Consider the following 21239-nt stretch of genomic DNA (forward strand, 5'->3'; position numbering starts at 1 on the left):
ATATTTACTGTTGGTACTGATAACTAAACACTGAGTTTATATATTAAATTTAGTAAACATTTAACATTGAATTGAGTTCGTATGAATTTGTGGTAAGCTCAACGGCTGAATTAGCAGTTCAGTGACACCGCAACGATGGCGGATGAGGCTGGTGCACGTGTTCAAAAGGCGGTAGAATCCATGATTCAAGACCTGGACAAGTCATGCCTTCGAAGAATGCAGGTGAGCAACCCAGTTATCAATATTGTTGACTGCAGGGCTTGTGGAGCTTGTTCTGTGCTTTCTGACGTTGCCTGATACCCACCAGATCAGTAACAACTTGGACAGTTCCATACCGTGTGAATTAATACAACTCGACTTCACGAAAGCCTTCGATAAAGTATAGATCAGAGACTTTTGCTAACCACAGTAGAAAGCTTGGGCATCAAAGGAGCTCTCCTTTTTCTGGTTATCCAACTTCATCTTTGAGAGACAACAGAAAATGATTGAAGATCAAGCAAGCTGTTTTTTCTCTCTCTCTTTCTCTCTCTTCTTGTCCACTTTTGTGTGTCGTCTTTAGTTTTTCAAAAATGTGTAACAGAAAATGACCTACAACAGAGCAAATTCTCAGTCCTGAACAGTTTACTTAATCTGGAATCCGCCAAGGCACTGTAATTGGTCCGACCCTCTTTTTAATCGTCATTGACATCGTCCACGCTATAAAGGGAACAGCCAATATCCATCCATCCATCCATCCAAAATCAATCCTGGGTTTCGTGGATCTAGAAACAGGCAGTGATGCAGGAGAGGAAAACGCAGAACACTTAGCATGTATATTAGGAGACGTTAGGGAAATCGGCACTTACAGGGAAATAATTATCTTGGGGGACATGAATGCGCATTTGGAAGACTGATGGACATACCAAGGAGGATAGAAGGGTAGAAGAGGGCATGACGTGAGCCTCGTAGCCTCCACAAGCCATGCTTCCCTGACGCCTCGTCTCTTCCTCATTTTCCTCCTTACTCTCCTCACTTATCAGCCCAACACGTGACCGTAGCTAGCCTTCGTCTAGCCTTCGATCTGATAAGACCTACCGGACGGAGCGCGCACAAGCCTGCAAGAAATCCTTCTACAATCAACCATCGACCTCGCACGTGACATGTCACGCGCACCAATCGCCAGAGAGATCTGCAATCATGTTGGGCACAATATCGTTTAAACTTTTTGTGACTAGGCTTCACCAATATTGCAACGTGCCCCCTCCTAGTACTTATAACCTCCTTGGGACATACGGATACAAAAGGGGGGATGTTAGACGAGTTCTGCGAAGCTCTTAATCTGGTATTGGTTAACGCTCAGATAACATGTGATGGAAAAATAATGTGGGAAAGAAAGAACTCTCACTCGACTATTGACTACTGTTTAATGTCGCGGAAGCTATACAACAGATTAGGAGTTATGGAAATAGATGAGGAAGGCACAAAAACTTCTGGGGAGTGTCCATATGAGAGTCAAGGTCAGATTTGGCACAGTAAAACCAGAAATGTGAAATCAAAAACAAAAGGGTAGAAATAACTTAAATGATAAATAATTACAAGAGCTATCTAAGTGAATCGAGAACATTGTATCCAAGCAACCAGAAAGAGAATGGACATATAGAGACTTAGTTAGTGTTTTCAAAAGAGAGTTAGAGAAATGTTGAATCAAACAAGGAGGAAGAAAACTCAAACTCGAAAGCTGGTGGGATAAAGGGGTTAAGGCAGCGGTATCGATACCCCAAGTGGCATTGAGAGAACACAAATGCCACACCAGCCGAAGTAGGGTCAAAATGGGAGAACTTTTAGGAAAAAAGGTGGGAGGCACCAGCATTGATACAGGCCAAAATTGGGAGGGCAGGAGTCCATTGGATGATAGAGATAAACCAGAATAGGAATGCTGCAAAAAGGTTCTGGGAGCACATCAGTGGCACAGGGAAAAAAGACAGAAAAGTACCAGCAAACACTAACCACACAGGAAGGGACAAAGGTAGGGGGGCTAGAGGCAAGAGACATACAATCGAAGCAGAATTTTCGGAGTTAGAACCAGATCAGGCCGTAGGGAATGGTAGTGTTTACACAACACTAGAGGAGGATTATAGCAAAGAAGAGGAAGTGACTACAGGGGAATGGGAAAAAGCTGGAGGAAAGGTTCCGGCTGGAACTGCAACAGGTCCAGATGGCATACCAATGAGGCTGATAGAAGTTCTTGGCAAAACAAGCAAATTGAAACTGAGGCAGGTGATTGACCAGATAAATATGGGAGGGAGGTACCCAGTGACTGGAAATCAAGCAGGATGAGATGATTATATAAGGGCAAGGGAGACAAAGACAGTATCAAATCATACCAACCAATCACAGTAACTTCAGTAATATACAGACTAGCTATTCTAACTACAATTTAGCTAACTAGCTAAATTGTAAGAATGGAGAATGGGGAGAGAGAAAGCAGGCTCTCTGGGAGCTTCAAAAGGGTTTCAGGAGGGATAGACGACTTGATAACTTATTTGTAATCACTCGGTGCATAAAGATGGCAATGACAAGTCAGAGGCCATTATAGGTAGCATTTTTGGACATCAAAGGGGCACATTACATTGTGATTCAGGAAAAACTCCAAGACCAACTGAAGGGACATGGGCTGGGGAACCATGGTTAAGTTTCTAGAACAGGTATATACGGAGAATAGGGTGGTTATAACATGGGAAGCCGAAACTGCAAGACCAGCAGCAATAAAAAGAGGATTTAGACGGGAAAAAGTGTATTTTGGGCCCAATATTTGGGTTACTATTTCAGCCATGTTTGTTGGTGTGTGTAGCAAATTTTCAGGCAAATTGGGGACTATGGAGAAAACGCCGGAGAATACAAATAAATATCTATCTCTCTATCTACCACTTGACTACGCTTCTTGGCACTATACTTTGTTTTTTGGTGTAGGCTGGTTCACACACTTGAGTTTGACTACAACCGACTGCCAAAACCGGTTTTTAAGCCCCATCTGACTGTTTACGACCGGCTGTGCAGCAGCACAGCCGGCTGTAAGCAATCGCAAGGTGCTTATTAAAGAAGCACACTGTGTTTCTCTGAGGCATGTTGGTTTACACACTTGCAACTACTTATGACCGTGTGCCTTAAAATCTCTTATGATGAAAGAACACGCTGGCACCATCTATTGGGTAGCACTTGCAGGTACAGTATATTTCCCTTTTTTTTTTATTCTTAAAACAACTTTTTGACAATGTTATAAATGACCATATATCATAGATAGTATGTTCATTTGACCTCGCAAATTCTGCAAAACGTTTTTTCTTGTCACAAGAAATTGCAAGAGCTCGATCCTAAGCAAACACAAGTATATGAACAGGCCTTAAATTTAATGCAGAAATTATGTTCGCTCTCACTCGGGTTTTCGATCTATGCTGAAATTCTCATTGTGCTCGTGTATGTGGCCGCAAAACCTTGTCCACCGCAGCTCCAAACGTTCGCAGGACGGTGCCCTTTGGTATAATGACACGTGGAGGTCCCTGCCTTCAACTGCTGCATGTGCATCACCGTGCTGCCTTCTCTTTTTATGCTACAAAATTAGTCTCGGAACTTATTGATTGCACCTTGTATGGTGTTTGGTTATGGCTTGGTGTGTGTGCACTGCTGCTTTGATGGATTTGTGGTATTTGATGCATTAAACGGATGCTGAAGTGAAAGTTGAAACATGCCTCTTACATGCAGAAATCAGTTGAACTAGGTCAGCAATAGGCTCGTTCGATTTTCCAGCACCTTCTGCACCAGGGCTTTCTGTAGGGCAGTGTACTTCTGGTATGTGTATTGAGATACGACCGGAAGTACACCGCCCTACACTTTTCCACACCGGCGCAGGTAAATCGAACGAGCCTAGTATCTGCCAGTGACAGTCGCACGCTTGTATTTTGAACGGATGGCTAAGTTTTTTTATTCTGAAGGGCCGATTCTGGCAAGTGTTTGAAGAGCAGCCATCGGAGAGCGCGATGCGTTTTGGAAGATTGGCTCATTCGTGAAGTCATTTGTCCCAGCACAGGCAAAGCTATGGCGAGGCTGGCGTGGTTATGAGCTTTGACACTTAGTGGCATTAACCCATTACAAATTAGCCGTTCAAGATGCCAGAGGACTGGTTGGGCGACATGAGTAGACATAGGTGGAAGTGAAAAGAGTCACCGGCACCCCAGAACTACACTGACCTTCTCCTACTCTTAGTCTCACCCCCTCTCCCCATTTTCCTTCTTAATTCCCAGCTGCAGGATTCGAATATAGGCGCGGGAGAAAAGGGAAATCCGGTTCAACCAAGTTTGGTGGGCTACATGCGCTCGGAGTTTGGCGCCATACTTCCGTGGAGCGGTACGGCTTTTAGGGCACAATAATGTAACTACATTCCAAGTAGCTTTAGGAACATACACCATGTGGAATTTGATAATTAATTTATTCATTTTAAATAAAGTTAGGGTGTCTTTTCAACCAAAAAATTGGCGTCTCTGTGGTGTTGCCACAGCATAGTTGGCATTTAGACAGTAAACTAGCTGCTAGATTTTCTTTTCAGTACCCCTTTAAAGGGTCAGTTCAAAGTGGATTGTACGCTGTTGATACACGCTTTTTACCCCCACACCGCACTGGCTTCGCTTTTATGAGTGGATATTTACGCATTGGCAGTCCACGCTCGCGTCACTTTGCAGTTCTAACAGAACCGCCGGAACTAACTCTCATCACTAGTTCTCTAATTCATTATGTCAAAACACTGTTGGCAACATCTTTTTTTTTTTTCTCTTTTTTTTTTGTTTTGTTTGTCTCAGCAACTTAGCCTACGATCTGGCTGGTTTGACCTCTAGTCATAAGTTTCCAGAGGGACTCCACGAACAGTGATAATGTTACAATGTTCCATTGTAACGTGGCATTTGGTGGCCCCTGCCTGTGCACATTAAAAGACAGGTGTTTTACATAAATGTATGAATTCAAAAACTAAATTTGTTTGGTGGAACTAAAATAAAGAGCTTATTTCGATAGAGGTTGAAAAGGGAGTGTTTTTCTGAGTTGGATTCAAGTAAGAAAGTCGTTTCGAGAAACGTTAAAATGAGAAAAGTCGCTTTTAGAATGATCGAAATGAGAAAGCTCGTTTGAGAAAGGGTAAAATTAGAAAAGGATTTTTGAGACGGGTGAAAATAAGAATGCTTCTTTTGAGAAAGGTCGGAGGTAGAAAAGCGAAAGTCGTTTTGCGTCTGTTAAAAATGGGAAGGTGCAAACGAGAAGGTAGAAATGCAAATCGGTTCAAACAAGAAGCACCCCTTCCCCAACCGACCATATTTCACGTCCTTGTGCTTTTTTAATTTTCTTTTCTTTTCCAGGGATTATAAAATCCTCCTCAGAACAACTTTCTTTCTTCTTTTTTTGCAGGGTGACATGCACAAGTGTGCAGCAAGATGCTGTGATGACATGACTACGACCATGGAAGGAGTACACAGGTGCATCGAAAGCTGTTCGGAGCATTTGAACAGAGCCCAGAATCAAATTCAGGGGGAGCTAGGGAACTTCCATGTGCGTATAAGTATACTTCATTGTTGGAATTTGCGTGAGGCTACGCAGAGGAGGCAGAAAGAAGGTACATAAAAAAGATACACATCTAACAAGGCCAACACAACTAATACCTGGGACCAATGGAACTGGACCACTTTTGTCACATTGAGGTTTCGTTTTGGCCTCCGGAGCACAAAGAGTAGTGTTCAAACCCCCCTGTGGTCTCTTCCTCATGGAGCCTTGTGGGCAATGCTCATAGTCTCACTTGGTTTGTGACGTAAAACCCCCAATATCGCTTTTTTTTTTTTTTTTTTTTTCCCTAGGCCAAGATTAGCATTAGAACCAACTGGTTTGTGACAATATTAGTGGTGCAAAACTATCAATATTTGACTATTGAAAAACTGTCTACAGTACTATCCTATCAATGGTATACATGGCTTGCACATGTTGTCACACTGGGATGCGCCGCCCCCTGCCGCCATTGCACCATACCAAGAGGAGAGCCAGCCAAGCTTTTTCTATGGCCAGTATCATTCGGCCCTCCGATTCCGGCATGATTTGATCGCTGCTCATTTTCTTTTCTTTAGGCAAATCTTCTTAATCGATCTAAGGAGCCCTCTCTAATGTCGAAAATGTGGACGCTGCCACTTTCTAATGGTTATTTCGAGGGGCTGTGTTGTCTATAGTTGTATGTTCCCCCAAAGTTGTGCCAACTTGTACCAGTGAAGGTCTGTGACCCAACCAATGTGGCTGTGCACACAGATCGTGAATGGGCCAGTGAAAATGCATCATCTGCAAAGGGTTTTCTTGGTTCCAGGACCGGATTCAGAGGTGTGTGATGCAGTGCCAGGACACCGTACGGGACCAGGTTTTGCCCAACACCACAGATGCTGAAGCCGCAAAGTACAAAACCCAGTTTGATACCTGCGTTGTGAAATGTGCAGACACGCACATTGAACTTGTGCCTCAGCTGCTTAAGAGAATGAAAGAAATGCTAAAGAAAGTGTAATAGGAACTTCCGACTTACTAGGAGATATAGCAACACGCAAATAATTTTTGTAATTAAAGGACATGTATGGTATTTTTTTTATATATATATAAAAATTATTGTCTATTTTTATTTATCATTTGTTTTGTTTTTCTGTAGTGTATTTTCTGGATATCTTAGAAAATATATGATGAAGGGGTACTATACTGGACTGTAGCATGTGACTGCAGTATGGCAATTTTTTTCACAAAATTGTGTGTACAGTTTTAAATGGGAATTGTCATCCTGATTTTTTCCCTGACACCCACGATGACTATGTAGGTTCGAAGTTGTTAACTTCTCTTTCCGAAAAGTCACTTTATCAGACAGCCAATTTTCCTCTTTGATTCAGTAAAGGTATTGCAGAAAGGCAGAATTTTGCTTGGTGCCAATTAGCAGGTTAAATGAGCTCTACTAAAGATGGTTGGGCTGTTTTGAAGGGATGTCTTGTTAGTGCATTTTAAGTGACTTGTGAACAAGAACTTAAAGGAACACTAACACCCCAATTTTTTTTTTAAACGATGCTGATTGTAGTCATAGCCACCCAAAAAAAACCGCTTCGCAAAAAAAAACCAAAAAAACTTTCCCCTCGCGCGTGTGAGCCTTTTTATTTTTGGCATTTTTATCTCTCGCTCATCACCTCCTCGCTGATTTGTGACAGATAGTAGGAAATTTAGAAGCTTTGTAGGCAACATTTCTATAACATTTAATAACAGAAATCGTAAAAAGCTTTTAACGCAATTGCAAACGCACTACTACCCTTTTTTTTTAAATACGCAAAATCTGAGTCCGTTGTGATGTCGCCTCCTGGATTTTTATCCTCCCTCGAAAAACATGGCTGATCGGTGAGTCAGGGAATCGGACGAAGTGGTCTTTTTTAGATACCCGACGACCTCTCAGACTTCTAAAATTAAATCGTCAAACGGTCAAAACAACTGGGTTTGGTGTCTGTGTATCTTAGTTTTGGTTGTGGCTTCGCCGGGGCAGCCTTTCATGCAGAAGCGGCGAGACGTCAAGCGTCGTCTGCTCGCAGCGATAAACAGGCTGCACGGCACGCACGGAGAAAACCGATTTTTCCCAGTACGGTGGCGCCCTTCTCTCCCGCTCCTTACCTAATTTCCGAGGGTAAAAGCGCTAAAAACAGCGGACAGGTAAAAGAAACAAACAACACGGAGCGCTACTTAAAACTGAAGTTTATCCTCGGCAAACATACACACATATATATACACCGTGAAATCACGACATGTACGACAGAAATGCGACATTATCCAATCGGTGCTTGTCTGCTATCTATTTTACGAAAGATTTTAAAAACGCCCCCTCAGAGCCATACAGGGCTATCGATGGAGCGCTGACACACGTGCCTTCAACGCACTCCGTTATGAAAAATGCGTGGGATATCTAGGCACGTGTGTCAGCGCTCCATCGATAGCAGGGTAGGAGTTCGGTAACGTGGGAACAAGGAATAATGCAAATGTGAAAAAATATAGTTGCTTTCACAAATGAGTAAAAGTAGCTAAAGGTGGGAAAATGTGCCAACTAATTTTTATATATAGCAAAAGTGGTGATCTGGTACTTGCCTGTGCATGTTTTCTGTACTCTAGGAGAATGCATGAATAAGGCTCCATAGACTAGTGAACCTGTAATTGTACAAAATTTAACAGAAGTCATTTCTTGTTTTTCTTTTGGAGGGGGGGGGGGGGGGGCATGCTGAAGTCGTTTAGCAATTTCATTCGGGTTTTTATAATAAAAATAGGTTATCACGGCATGTTGGGCAGCACTTTGCACGCTTTTTCATCTTGTGAATGTGGCACCTGGCTTTTCATAAATCGCAGGGGCTTTCTTGGTATGAAAATGCGTGCTCCGAGGCAAATTGACCTTGTCAGTAATATTACAAAGGATTTGGGAATGAGCATCGTCTGCTTGCTTATGCAAATCTATGATAGCATTCCCGTTCGATGTTGAAAACTCGTACAGCAATGGAAGAACTTTGGACCCTTTTCGCTGAGGGTGCTTCTGTGGCATTGCAGAAGGGTATGGACACATCTCAATGTCAAAACAACCAACACCGTGTGGCACTCTAAAAGCGTTGGTCCGTGACCATAATCGCGCGTAGACGCCCGTGGTTCTGATACGCCATAAAGGCTGGTTCAAACCAGCCCGCAAAACGTCTCCCGGAAAGAAACTGGGAGAGAGGAGTGATGGTCAACAGCGACGGATTTTTCGCGGTAGCCAATAAGGGGAAGGCTGTTCACCCTCCATCGCCCGAAATAAATAGGCGAACGGGTTCCTTTCGCTCTATTATTCCGGGCAACGTTTTGTGCTAAGCGGGGGATACAACGAATAATTGCATCACTATTAAACAGGTAATAACGGAATGGCTAGGCATGGCAAACATTCGTGGGGCGACTAAACGTGCTTTACGATTAGCCGGTCCTCCAGGAACCAACATGTGACACAATCCGGGGTGTGCAATACGCTTTGCCACGAGCGCACTAAACATCCTAGCTCACGGGGGAGAAGGTCATGTAGGCACACAGTTTGGCATTGTGATCTCTCCCCCAGCAGTTATCCACAACACGGAGAGAGGACCCGGCCCTGAGAAGAGATGTCTTCGTGCGGTGGTGCTCTTCTGGAATGAGGCAACACGTGTTGTTCTTCCTTCACATGCGTTTGACCTTGAATCTACCGCGACGACCCAGCTGCTTTCTAGTGAGAAACTTTTTGGGAATCTTGAAGAACAAAATCTACGATTGCTCAAAATATGGTATTATGTATGACGTAATTTCTTACATTCCTTTTACGACGAATAAAGTCATGCGGGTTACCTCAGTGTTTAGGTCATAAAAGAACTCTCGTGTAAACCATTAAACCATGCCTATCTCGTATTGCATATGTAAATGTTTTATATCAGCAGAGGAAGGCGGGCAAACATTCGTCGTACAATGTAGCAGGAATATAGTATGATGTGAACGTTTTCCACCTGCACTTGAAAGCGTGCATAAATCGTTACAATGCGCTATCTCGTAAGGTGTGTGCTGCACTATCAAAGTCGCAGGCGTGAGAGCTGTGAAAGATGTTGCTTGTCACAATTGGAGGGAAAACATTTTTTGAAGCCACATAAATCACCTGTGCCTCTCAACTCTTGATACGTGCAACGCCCTTCGTACTACAAATATCCGCTAAGTTCTTTTAGTGTATATTGTGATGAAGACGACGCTGGGGTACTGGTGTGCCTGACCATCGTGTGCCAGGCTCCGCACACGCAACCCGGGTTCTATAAAATTTTTATCTCATTGAGTGAATATGTCTTTGTCATTTGCTGCTGCCGCACATCTTTGTAACGCTGGGTGGGTGATTCCATGAGAGATCAAACCTGCATTTCCACTCAACATTTTTATTCTTTCTGGTTTTTTATATGTGATGTACGCACATGAATTGCACGAAACTGAACTTTTTTTTTTTTTGTCTCACATGTTTTTACCACGAGAAAAAAAAAGTTTCAAGATTGCGCGACGGCCCTGCTCCCACCGCGGGCTGCATTAGTTGCCAACTCTGCGGTCCTGTGGAAGGCAGGCAAAGAATAGTACACCAAAAATGTTTCATGTAACACACCAAAGTTTAAGTCAGCTGCATGCAATTATTATGTGCTTTATGAATTAAAAAAAAAATACAAAAAATGCGTAACTTTAGACCGGGTGAAACAAATACACTAATTTTCAGGCCTTCTACCTCAATTTGTATCTATTAAAGGGATACTACAACGAAATTTCGGCGCTCGTTTTTTGGTCTATATGTGTTCAAAAAAGCACCATCAAATCGAACATACCAATATCTTGTTAAAAAAGTCATGAAATGGAATTTTAAAACTAATTAAACGATTAGCAAAGAGCACCTGGTGGATGTCGCTAACGCCTCGCTTGTAATGCCCGTCTAGGAACCTTGGCAGCTAGTGACGGAGGTTGTCTCGCCTCCGGCCACGACGAGAGAAGAGGGGCAGGAGGAACTCCCCTCTTCCCGAGAATGCCTTTTGTGTGTCGCAGAAGTCGCTATTGTCCCCCTACAAGATTATAGAAGATTAACCCGTCGCTCAAAATTTGTACAAAAGCAGCCGCTTCGGTGGCTGGAACGACTAGGCCATCCTCTCGACGTCAGCCTCGCCGTAGCTTTGCTCGTCTTGAGACGACCTACGTCACGATTGCGTTGGATGTCACGTGGTCTCCGCTGGGCCTTCTCCGAGCGCTTGCCAGAGTGGGCCGTTTATAACGAGAAATGCAGCCACCAGGCTCAAAATACGAACGTGCGATTGTCATTTACGGATATTGTGGATCATATTCAACCTATTTTTGAACACGACGGGAATATTTCAAATTTCGTTGAAGTATCTCTTTAAAGGGGCCCTGCAATCATATTAAAGCGTCTACGTTTTTTTGCGGTTTCCACGTCCCTCGGGGTTTGAGCAAGCCAGCGGGCACGGAGAGAGTAACTAAATATCAGTGCGTCATATTTTAACCGAACGACGGGGAAACCTCAAACTACGAAGGCGACCCGTGGTGCCGAAAGTGTGCGATATGCAACGTCTTTGGTCCTGGGCTTACTAGTGGTCAGAGCCGCTAAAAGCACCTTTTTAGTCTGAATATAAAATATAAGCCGTGCAAACCATTTCAGTTTTGTATAAAAGTAGTTTTTGTTCACTATTTTAGATCAGAAAAGAAACAAATGCAGTTTAGAATCTACGGAAACAAGAAATGACCCGTCGACATACCCGCCACAAAGCGGTGGAAAAGGCGGCGCATACTAGAAAGGTGTAGTGGGATCAGGCGCCAATGGAGCGGCGAGCGTAGAAAGATCTCGGATGTATGCGGCGGCGCTGCGTTCGTATCTACTGGAGGAGCCGACCGGTTCCGAGCGTTCCCAAGGCCTTCAGCGTGCAGTTTCGGCTTGCGGTTCATCCTTTTAGCGGTATGGCAGCGCGAAGTGGCTCCCGTTCTGAACTGATCTTTACACCGTGTTTGCTGTCGTTTGTGGCCAATGAAGTTTCATGTCGTTGTTTAATCGCGCAGCAAATGCAATGCGAGCCGCCCTGGCTGCCCGCCTCATACAGCCTATCCAGAACATGCTTTAGTGGTGCCCTCTCGAGCCGTCGACACGGTGTGCGGCAGCCATGAGCGCTCGCTGAGCTCACTACCCCTCTTCTACAGGGTGATTCAAGGAGAGGCCAGGCTCTTTAAATCGACCGAAGAAAACATTTTTTTTAGACAGCTTAGATGGAAAAAGGATGTCATAAAACGATTTTACAACGAAGAAAAAAAATATTTTAGAGCTATATTTACGGCGCTATACGAATTTGTAGTTGGCGCTCGCGGGAGCCGCCGCTTGTCACGTGGTAGGCCCGCGCGCTGCCGCGCTGCGTCGCCGCCGCACGCTGAGCGCTGTGCGAACGCCGCTTCAACGCGTTTCTCCAGGCCGCCGTCGCCGCCGCCGCACAAGTTCGGGGCGCCGCCGCCGTCGTCTGACCGGCGCACAGGTGGAGTTCCCTTTGGGCTCTAAAAGTTACTTATTCATCTTAGTTTTTTGTTATACTTCGAACAAAGATGAATAAGTTACTTTTAGAGGCCATAGGAAGCTTCCGAAAGAACGCAAGCACCACGTGAGAAATAAAGACCAGTCACGTGATAAATACGGACCACTTTTCCGCGGTGCCCGCGGGCGCCAACTACAAATTCGTTTTGCGCCGTAAATATAGCTCTAAAAATTTTCTTTCTTCGTTGTAAAATCGTTTTATGGCGATCCATCTAAGCCGTTTAAAAAAAAAAATGTTTTTTCCTTTGCATGTGTTAACCAATTGCGCTACGACTTTTAGCAGCGTTGCCAACATATGGTGCATTTTTTTTTTTTTTTTGTAAAATTTGCAAAGAGCGATTTTACCCGAGGAAAAAGTAAAGAAAGAAAAAGCTTAGCTCCTATGGAGAGAGAATAAACATCTTTATTGAGCAAAAGAAGCTTCGGGAGGCGTCCTTAGTCCAGGATGCCTTGAGCTCGGGCCGCGTCTTGGGCCCTCGCGACCAGTCGTAGCTGATCGTCGAGGTCGGAGCTGGCCAAGGCTCTCTCCCAAAGCTCGGTGGTGGGGAAGAGGATGGGGGGATGTAGTGATGTTTGGGAGCAGCCTCCTACCATATGTCGGAGGGACCCGGGTTCTCCGCAGAAGCGGCATTGCGGAGAAAAGTCAGTGGGGGCTAGGAGGTGATTTCTGGTGGGGTGGGGGAAAGTATTAATTTGTAGCTCACGGAGTATTCTTTCCTGTTCTCTAGGTAGTGATTTGTGTGCAGGAGGATAAGTTCTACGGGTTAGCCTGTAATGCTGCGTGATCTCTTGGTAGGAGACGAGAGGGTGCATGCGCTCCGGTTCGGCTTCCTCGGCGTCGGCTCGGCGGGTCAAATCTCGAGCCACGAGGTTAGCAATCTCGTTGCCGAGACGCAGCAACGCCACCGGTCCTCAAACAACACGGCGCCGTTTCGTACGGGAGACAGGAAATGGCGCAACGAACGCCGCCCAGGGACGAGCATACGGCGCCGAGAGCCGGCGTCTTTGGCAGACAATCTTTTCGACTCAAAAGCGGCGCGCGTTCCACAGGCGGCGACAGTCGCAGAAACAAAAACGGGCGCGGTAACAACAAGGAACTGCAGTTCCTTGTCTGCTAAAGACGCCGGCTCTCGGCGTCTCGGCGTCGTATGCTCGTCGTACGTGCTCGTTCGTTGGCAGCAGTTGGCGTTAGTTGACGTCGCGGCCGCCTGCGCCATCTCTTGTCTCCCGTGCGAAACGGCGCTGTGGTGTTTTAAGGCCGGTGTCTTCGCTGCGTTTCCATAGGAGCTAAGCCTTTTTCTTTTTTTACTTTTTCCTCAGGAAAATTCGCTTTTTGCAAATTTTACATAAAAAATATGCAACATCTGTGGGCAACGCTGCACAAAGTCGTAGCGCGATATCGAATTTTCCGGTCGATTTAAGAGCGTGGCCTTTCCTTGATTCACCCTGTAGTTTACGGTCACTTAAGCGGCCAAAGACGTCATGAAGATGGTTATTTTTTTGCTTGTTTTTGTAATTTTAATTTGCCTATAACTTTTAAAATAAAGAGAAATTCGAGAAAATAAAAGTTTCATTAAGCTTCTACGTTCAGTGCAGTCAAATTCGGTGCAAAAAAAAAACAAAAAAAAACAAAAAAACACGAACTTGCAGGGCTTTTTTAACAGTGGGTGCGTGAGCGAATTGGGCGCTTCCGCGATATTTTACGGTAGCGTCGTCTCTATTATCCAATCCAAAATGCGGCTTGAACTCGGCGCATAAACAATTAAATTTTTTTTTTTTAAGTGCGCGTAAAGTTTGAATACGCTGCTTTAACTTTTGCTAGTATCGAGTCCGCAATATTTGACGCCGAAAAAAAGCCGTCTGCGTAACAATCACCCGAGTCCTGGTTGTTGATGGCGAATAGACGTTTTCTGGGGAAGCCGAAATTTACAAAGCGAATATGTTCAAATTTCAAATAAAGATTTAATCCACACAGGTCCATGAGGTGGTGTCTAGCGCTGACTTTTTAGCCAAACTTTCCGAGGTACTTCTCCTGCGCCCTTTCATTTTATTTTGCCAATTTTACGAAAGACAAATGTCAGACTTAATTTGACACGTCTGTCACTTTTACCGAAGACACTTATATTTTGAGTAAGCAAATGTCCATATAAAATAATAGACTTTCTAGGGCCATTCTGTCGAAATATTCCTTGACCAACCTCTCGAGTTCATCTGTTCTGCCCGATTCAGCACATTGCTAATCAAGCTGTAAATATGCCTCTTCACATTCACGTGCTAGCCTCTTTATTTGTGTATTTTTCCAAAAACAAGCGTCATTGGCAACGTTGGTCATTGGGCACGTCCGTAAACGATTGTAATCTTCCCTGCACATCAGTCAGGCGTTTCCGAACCTAGCATCACCAGAAACATCAAAGGAGTTAGTAAAAAAAAAAAGACCTCATTTTAGGCTCAAAAACACCTCGTAGTCCTCAGAGTGCGCGCTATAAGGGAAACAATTGTACCACTAAATAAAGCAAAAACAACATAGAGCAACAACGCAGCCACGTGTATTTTGAAACCGAAACCAACCAAAAATAAAAAGCTGGATGGATAAATAAATCCGGCTGAGCCCTTTGGATCGGGCGGTAGCTTACGCCACCTAGCCATTTTGTTTTACCTTTAGTGCGTCAGCGCCCTTTATCCGTCCGTCAGGCAACTACTGAATTAAAAAGGTCTCAGCATATATTTTTTTTTGTATTTGCAGCCAACACTTACATTTAAAATAAATTTAAGGAAAGCCATATATTTCAAAATAAAAGCACTGTATTTGATCGTGCAGGGATGGCGTAAAGTGAGGTTCACAAATCGAAACCTAAACTGAAGGCACGTTCCAAGATGCCTTTGCATGGCACTACGCCGATAGGATCAGTTCGATTTTACAAGAGCATTACAAGCCTTTTAGAAGACCTGTGCTTAGCAGCGATATGAGATTCTTTTGCCCTTCACAACTGGCTGGGTGGCGCAAGCCGCTTCCGGATTGAAAGGGTTCAGTAATATACGGCTCTGGGTTCAGTCGTATCCATCCATCCAAATATATTCCCAATTAAAAAAAAAAAATACACGTTAGCGTTTAACGCATTAAAGGCACGAGCACAGAGCGCTTGTGGATCACTCCAACTCCATCAAGTGCAGGCTCCGCAGGCTCTGAGCAAGTAAATGACACATAAAAAAAAAGGAGTTTTTTTTTTTTTATCGGCTAGGTGCCGCAAGCTACCGCCCATTATAAACAATACAGCCGTTATTATTTATCCATCCACCCACCTGTTCGTGGTTGTTCGTAGTTCCCAAGGTTCCCAAGGTTCGGAAAGCCAGAAAAAGTGCCTGGCACCGCGCACCGCTGGCTGGCACTCTTGGCACAGAGGCAACCAAGGCGCCTGATCTTCCAGTGCTCAAAATGGCGGACGATCAAGTGAGTGCTCATTGAACTCTTTGTACGCTGGATAGTACCAAAATTTTCTGGAAATGCAAGTGCAATTTCGAAGGGATTAATGCTTGGGAAGTGACTCATAGTTACATTGTGAATCGGATTGGCATCTATCGGTGAGCTTCCGGGTGCCAGTTGCACCCAAGAAAGTGTTCATCGGTTGACGATCATTTTGGAGCAGTTTTAACGTCGTCGCAGTTTGCGCCATGAACTGGGAATTTGGTGAGAACTGGCGTCTTGAGTTCGACCCCTTGGCAAGAGGCTGGTCGAGAGGACCGCGAGAATTGCCAGTCACGGAGTCCGTGACCGGACATCTCACGCATTATTAGCTCGTCGGTGAACACAGTACCATCCTCTAAGACTTTCTTTTATAGACGAATTTCCTCTCATTTTCGGAGATGGCTCAGTTAGGTTATCATCGAGTGAGTTACAGTAATAGTAGGGAAAAAAGTATTTTGTCTTTATTTTCCGCCGTTGAGAAAGCCCATGAGTCGCACTGGGATGGAGCAGCGCGGGATGTTGTCGGAATACATTTATTTCCAACGACCGTCCCGGGCTTTCGCGCCGCCTGTTTAAACTAGGAAAATTTTTTATAAGAGTCAGCGTTGTCGAGACCATTGCAGTCGAGCTGTGCCGAGCCGTGATTCGGCGGTGCCTTACGCCGTTGCCGATCCACCACGCTCAGGAGCTGGCGCGGGTCGAAGCTCTGTGCCAGCGGCTCTACGAGGGAGTCGACACCTCGGAGCGTGCCCAGGCTGAATCTCAGCTCTCGGAGTTCTGTTGCGGCTCTTCACCGGATTGCTTGCAACGTTGCAGGCTACTACTCGACCGGTCGCAGGTACTAGCTCTGGTCCCCGTGAGCTACGTGTGTCTTCACTGTGGCTGTCTTTCAAATCTTTTGACTTGCCAGGTCTGTGTTGTCAAATCATGGAGCTCGGGCATTGCCTGTACTGCTATTCCTTATGTTATCCTTTACTTTCTTCTGTTGCACTCTTTTCAGGGTTCACTATCTTGTGCATGTTTTGGTTGTAAGTATTTTCTTGCCTTGGAAGTGTCTCTGTCTTTGCACTGTTGGCTTGGTTGACTTACTCCGGCGTGGCTTAATTTGCTGTTATTTTTGTTGTGTTTCACTGTTAGAGTGCCTATTAGCGAGTTTGTTTCACACGCACTGGCACCGTACGAGTTCCCTCGCAGAGTGCATCACACTTGCGGAGTGCTGCACGGAAAACTGGTTCCAAACGAACTTACCAACTGCAGCCTGGTGCTGTCGCCATCTATGTTGTAATAAGAGTACAGACCTCAAATCGAAACTAGAGCCCCGCTGTTCGACAAGGACTGCTGGGAACATGATAGTGCCTTACGTTACTGCAACATGTAGTTTATATCTGCGATGACTTCAAACAACTTGAATGTTGGTGAGATATTTGCAGACGACGCGAGTTTTCGCAATCAGCTGACTAGAAAACACCAGTAAGAAGTAACGAAAGTTGAGCAATCTTTCTATTCTTAAGACCGTTTGCCGAGAAAACAGCAGTTAGAAGTAACGAAAGTTGAGCTAGCTTTCAGTTCCTAAAACCGTTTGCACTGGAGAAAACTGTTCATACTGTTCGCACAGATGCTTGATCTGCCACACGTGGACAAGGGATGCAACCATGCAGGACACAAGTTGACTCTAGAATACTCCTATGGACAGCACAGTAAAATGGGCAGCAGTACCCTGCACCCTCATGCACTGACAATCTGCCATACTCCGATTATTTAAACCAACACGTTGCCTGCGCCACACCTCACCCACTGCTTCGTGAGCTTGCCTGGAATGCCCAGGTGTCCACACCGTGGGGACTATTCGAATATATACCATACCCTCTGGATATGCACACGTAACCCCTTCCCCTCCCAAATATCCCGAACTGGGGGCACCTTAGCTCCTAATAAAGCAATTTTATTTTGAAAGGTTAAGGGTAAAAACTAGTCTGTCGGAATCTTCTGAGATATGTTTCGCGGTGCATTCTATTACGGTCGTCCTATGCAGCTGGGTCGGTCAGAATTTATCACTATGGTGAGAGCGGTAAGAAAGAGAGCCTTCTCGAATGAATTGTGACGGTGCAAGATAGCTGGCATTGGTAAATATTGAATTTTTTTTTCAAAGCCTCGCGTAAAATTGCTTAGCTTTCTTGGCTGCTGATTGGATGCGTCGCAGGTTTCTGCTGAGCCTGCTTTGCGACAAATGTTGTCCAACTTATCACCCACACACGAATTGTGAGAGATGTCGCGGCTGCTAATGTTCGTCCCAAACCTTTCTTTACCCATTGTTAGATTTCAGCGTCTGTATGGCAACAAAATGACTCAAACCTTGCAAATGAAGCACGGGTTGTTGGATTGCTTTCTTTATGAAATAGCAGACGCTCGTGTTCGATTTTGTCGCCTGCTGGATGCGACATCTAGCGGAAAATTCCCTTTTTTTGTTCGATTTCGATAGGTGCGAATGGCACCTTGTTGCAGACGATTCCCCGTTGTCTGCTCCCACTTGTCACTATCCTTGCCTGTGCAATGCTTGATGGAATTGCATTATGGCTTATGCTCGATTCTCTCAATGCAGCGAGTGCATGCACTTGTGGAGTGCCGGTGTCGAAACAAACTGAACTCCACGCTGTGAGGGGGCATGTGTGGACACAAGTGCAGTGAAACAAACTCGCTGTTACACAAAGGACACTCGGGGATCATAGGAGAGCCTGGTTTTTGGCAAGTGAAGTGATTGTGGGTCAGCTTGCTCAAAGTGATGAGCATGAAATGAGACTTCCCTCAGTAATTAGGTTCCATTCACGTGTCAAGTTGGCCAGACTCGAAGGAGACTTGCTCACTGAAGACTGTTGTTGGTAGCCTTGTATTTTTGAACATGTTGACTATGAAGAGAGCCATAGACTTGTCCCAAAGTTATTATTATTCAGGAGTATGCCTAAAACATTGCTTATGCTGCATGAAATATGTGAAATTGCTCTCGCTAACTTGGCATCCTCGGGGATACAAATCTGTGAGGGTCCTATGCTGACTCAAGTCTTCAAGGGGTGTCAAGTTGCTGTGGGAGGTCGCATTCATGGGCTTATCTGCTTATAGGACCTTTCTTGTAGCCAGAGGGAAAGCTGGGTTACTTTCATGTAATCTTGTTTTGTGTAACGGTTCAGGAACACGTATAAGAAACCTTCATGGTCAACATAGTGCAGTTGCATCCCTGTCTGTTTCTGGTGTCTTGAATGTAAGTTGAATGGTTGGTAGATCTAGCATACCAAACTATTCAGCTTTACACTAGCAATGCCGCTTAGGATAACTGCACTGGCTTATCTCCTTTGCTGTGTGTGGTTCTCAGACATTTTATTGAATTCCTTTACACTCCGAAAAAGGAGCTTATATAAACAACTTAATTTTTGCAAGAACCTAATTTTTGCAAATTTTGCAATATGAAAAATATTGTGGAAAATTGATCTCTCGTATATATTGTCCCATGACAATGAATTTATAACATAAAATTCCAAATCACTTTCTCAGGCCCACATACCGCAACATTTTCGATATTGAGCTTTCGAAGATAAAATCATTCACAATATTTGCATCTTCCTTCAACTGTATGGTGCATTTCCCCCTTGATGTTCAATAGAGTGAGAGTATTATCATATTTGGCTTTTGTTAGAACAGCAAAATTTATGTCCATGTGGAGAGTACAGCAGACTCGTTAATTCAAACTCGAGGAAGTCACGAATTCTGCTTAAATTATCAGAAATTCATATATAAATGATGCGAGATAGAATTATGATTTGCCATATGAATGGCTACACACACAAAAAGAAAAAAAAGTGTGTGTGATGTGTGACATATGTTAATTTATCCCTCAAAAATGTTTATCGTGGACTATTTAGGCAGCACATGACAACTCAAAACAAAATTAAGTTAGTTCATTAGGTCAACAAGTTGTTTAATGTGAACAATTAAGCAAGGGACGCAGGAGCGATAAAAATGGGCACAGCACGACTGTTTTGATAGCAGCTTGCACGAACGCTGTGATGTGGATCTATGCCATGCCGCCACGTCGCAGCGTTTGTGCAAGTTGCTATGAAAATTTCCTCGTGGTGCTCGTTTCCATAGCCCATGGTGCCCTTCTTCAGAGCCGTGCATAGAGAGTTTGGTCGATGAAAGGAGCGGGCAGAGCCAGGGCGTGCACCAGACGCAGATAGAGGGCTTGGCATGCTATCTTGGCCAACCAGAAGCCAAAAACAAATCCCCCTAGCGGTGGTAGCGAGAAACCGTTTTAATAAGAGCATTAAGGTTAAATGTAGTAAATCTTCATGATCATGCAAAAAGATAAGAAACAAATGTGCCGCTCAAACTCTTTTTTGCTCGGACAGAGTGTGACAGCTCAGATGACAGATTCCCTGCTCTTGGCGCCTGGCGTACGGATTATGTCGATCACCGCTAGTCGCGCTCTTCCACCATGATTTTGGACGACTGTGATTGAAACACCACGTGCACCATATTTTCAATCACTGAGAGTTATCCCCGACACACTTATTAATTTCATTTCTCAAGACCACCGCCAGGGTGTTATTTCCGGCTTCATGTTGGCCACATTCAAATTTATTACGACGCCTTGGAACACACCCAGCCCGCTTTCGGCCAATGGCGCCTCCTATACTTCCCAGTGAATGGCCATATTCTCTCTATATATGGCTTTGCCCTTTTTGAGCCCCGTTGGGTGAGCTTCTCACCAAGCACCGCTGCACTGCAGAGAAGCAAGCTCCGTAGGTGCTGCCTCTCTGCTACGGTGACTAGAAGGGGAGGTGCAAGAATTGTGTAATATGCTTTGTGTGCGGCGGCACGCTAGTATATCACGACGACGATAAGTGGCGCGCTCATCGACTTCGAGATGCCAATTACAGACGCCACGCCAGGAAAGGCTCATTCGCGTCGCTAGGAGTGCTCGTTTGTGGTGCTCTTCCTGTAAAGATTGCCCCATGCGTCCAGACTACCGCGATGGCAAAACGGCCAACACACTGCTTTGCTCTCGGATGCCCCACGGGGTATGTTTCTGCGAGAAAGAAAGAGAGAAAAGCCTTCCTCTTTGCCGTTCTCGACGACGGTGACAAAAGCATCAACAGGTTTTTGCTCTAGTTATGTTATCCCCATGTCCAAGATCAATATGGTTTACCTTTTAAATGTATTTTAAGGGGCGTATATCGCACGCTATTCTTACTTGCGGAACAAGAAAGTATCCGAATCTCAGTGGAAGCGAGCGGATGACGTTTCTTGGTGTCAACAACAGTGCCACCGCTGCATCCTGACCGGCTGCTCTTTCTCTCGCGCGTGGATTCTGACAGCTCCCCTTATAGCCACCGTATCTCTGTAGTGCACGAATGCTCAGAAAGAGGTGCACTAAATGGGGCCACGCGAACAAAAAGTATGAATTACACGAAAACTATGTTCGAATTACCGTAAAGGTCCGAAAGAACGCTTACCCAAAATGAAAAGATAAAAAACATGGCTTGGGCTATCTTTGGGGATGCCACAGCAAAACTTTATATAAAATTAGTGATAAACACCCTGGCACCGGCTACAACCCACGCGACGCAA

General features: G+C 44.8%; 3 protein-coding genes across 7 annotated transcripts in view; 2 read left to right on the plus strand and 1 right to left on the minus strand.

The window, feature by feature from the left end:
- The window catches only part of LOC8051996 (lipase maturation factor 1), a 31415-nt gene extending 30435 nt beyond the window's left edge, over nucleotides 1–980 (minus strand). For 2 of the 3 annotated variants that reach the window (XM_029988043.2, XM_029988042.2), the window contains exon 1: nucleotides 903–980. In XM_029988043.2, coding sequence (XP_029843903.2) covers nucleotides 903–962 — 60 coding nt within the window. In that variant the 5' untranslated portion in view covers nucleotides 963–980. The other variant, XM_040222937.1, reaches the window with a different exon arrangement.
- LOC8051987 (protein FAM136A) lies at nucleotides 104–9969 on the plus strand. Of its 3 annotated transcripts, none has more exons than XM_042287258.1 (4): nucleotides 104–222; nucleotides 5428–5568; nucleotides 6365–6450; nucleotides 9140–9969. In XM_042287258.1, the coding sequence occupies exons 1-4, from the start codon at nucleotides 136–138 to the stop codon at nucleotides 9174–9176; spliced, it is 351 nt and encodes a 116-aa protein (XP_042143192.1). In that variant the 5' UTR covers nucleotides 104–135; the 3' UTR covers nucleotides 9177–9969. The 3 variants fall into 3 exon arrangements, with proteins under 3 accessions (XP_042143192.1, XP_042143193.1, XP_002434224.3); XM_042287259.1 differs by having other exon boundaries at nucleotides 9143–9969; XM_002434179.5 differs by lacking the exon at nucleotides 9140–9969 and having other exon boundaries at nucleotides 6365–6667.
- Nucleotides 9970–15366: 5397 nt separating this feature from the next.
- LOC8051988 (exportin-7-B) overlaps nucleotides 15367–21239 on the plus strand; it is a 58206-nt gene continuing 52333 nt past the window's right edge. The window contains exons 1-2 of the mRNA XM_029988046.3: nucleotides 15367–15605; nucleotides 16306–16458. Coding sequence (XP_029843906.1) covers nucleotides 15591–15605; nucleotides 16306–16458 — 168 coding nt within the window. The 5' untranslated portion in view covers nucleotides 15367–15590. The remainder of the gene's footprint in view (nucleotides 15606–16305; nucleotides 16459–21239) is intronic.

Source organism: Ixodes scapularis, unplaced genomic scaffold (assembly GCF_016920785.2).
Source record: "Ixodes scapularis isolate PalLabHiFi unplaced genomic scaffold, ASM1692078v2 PGA_scaffold9__187_contigs__length_104089568, whole genome shotgun sequence".
Taxonomy (NCBI): Eukaryota; Metazoa; Arthropoda; class Arachnida; order Ixodida; family Ixodidae; genus Ixodes; species Ixodes scapularis.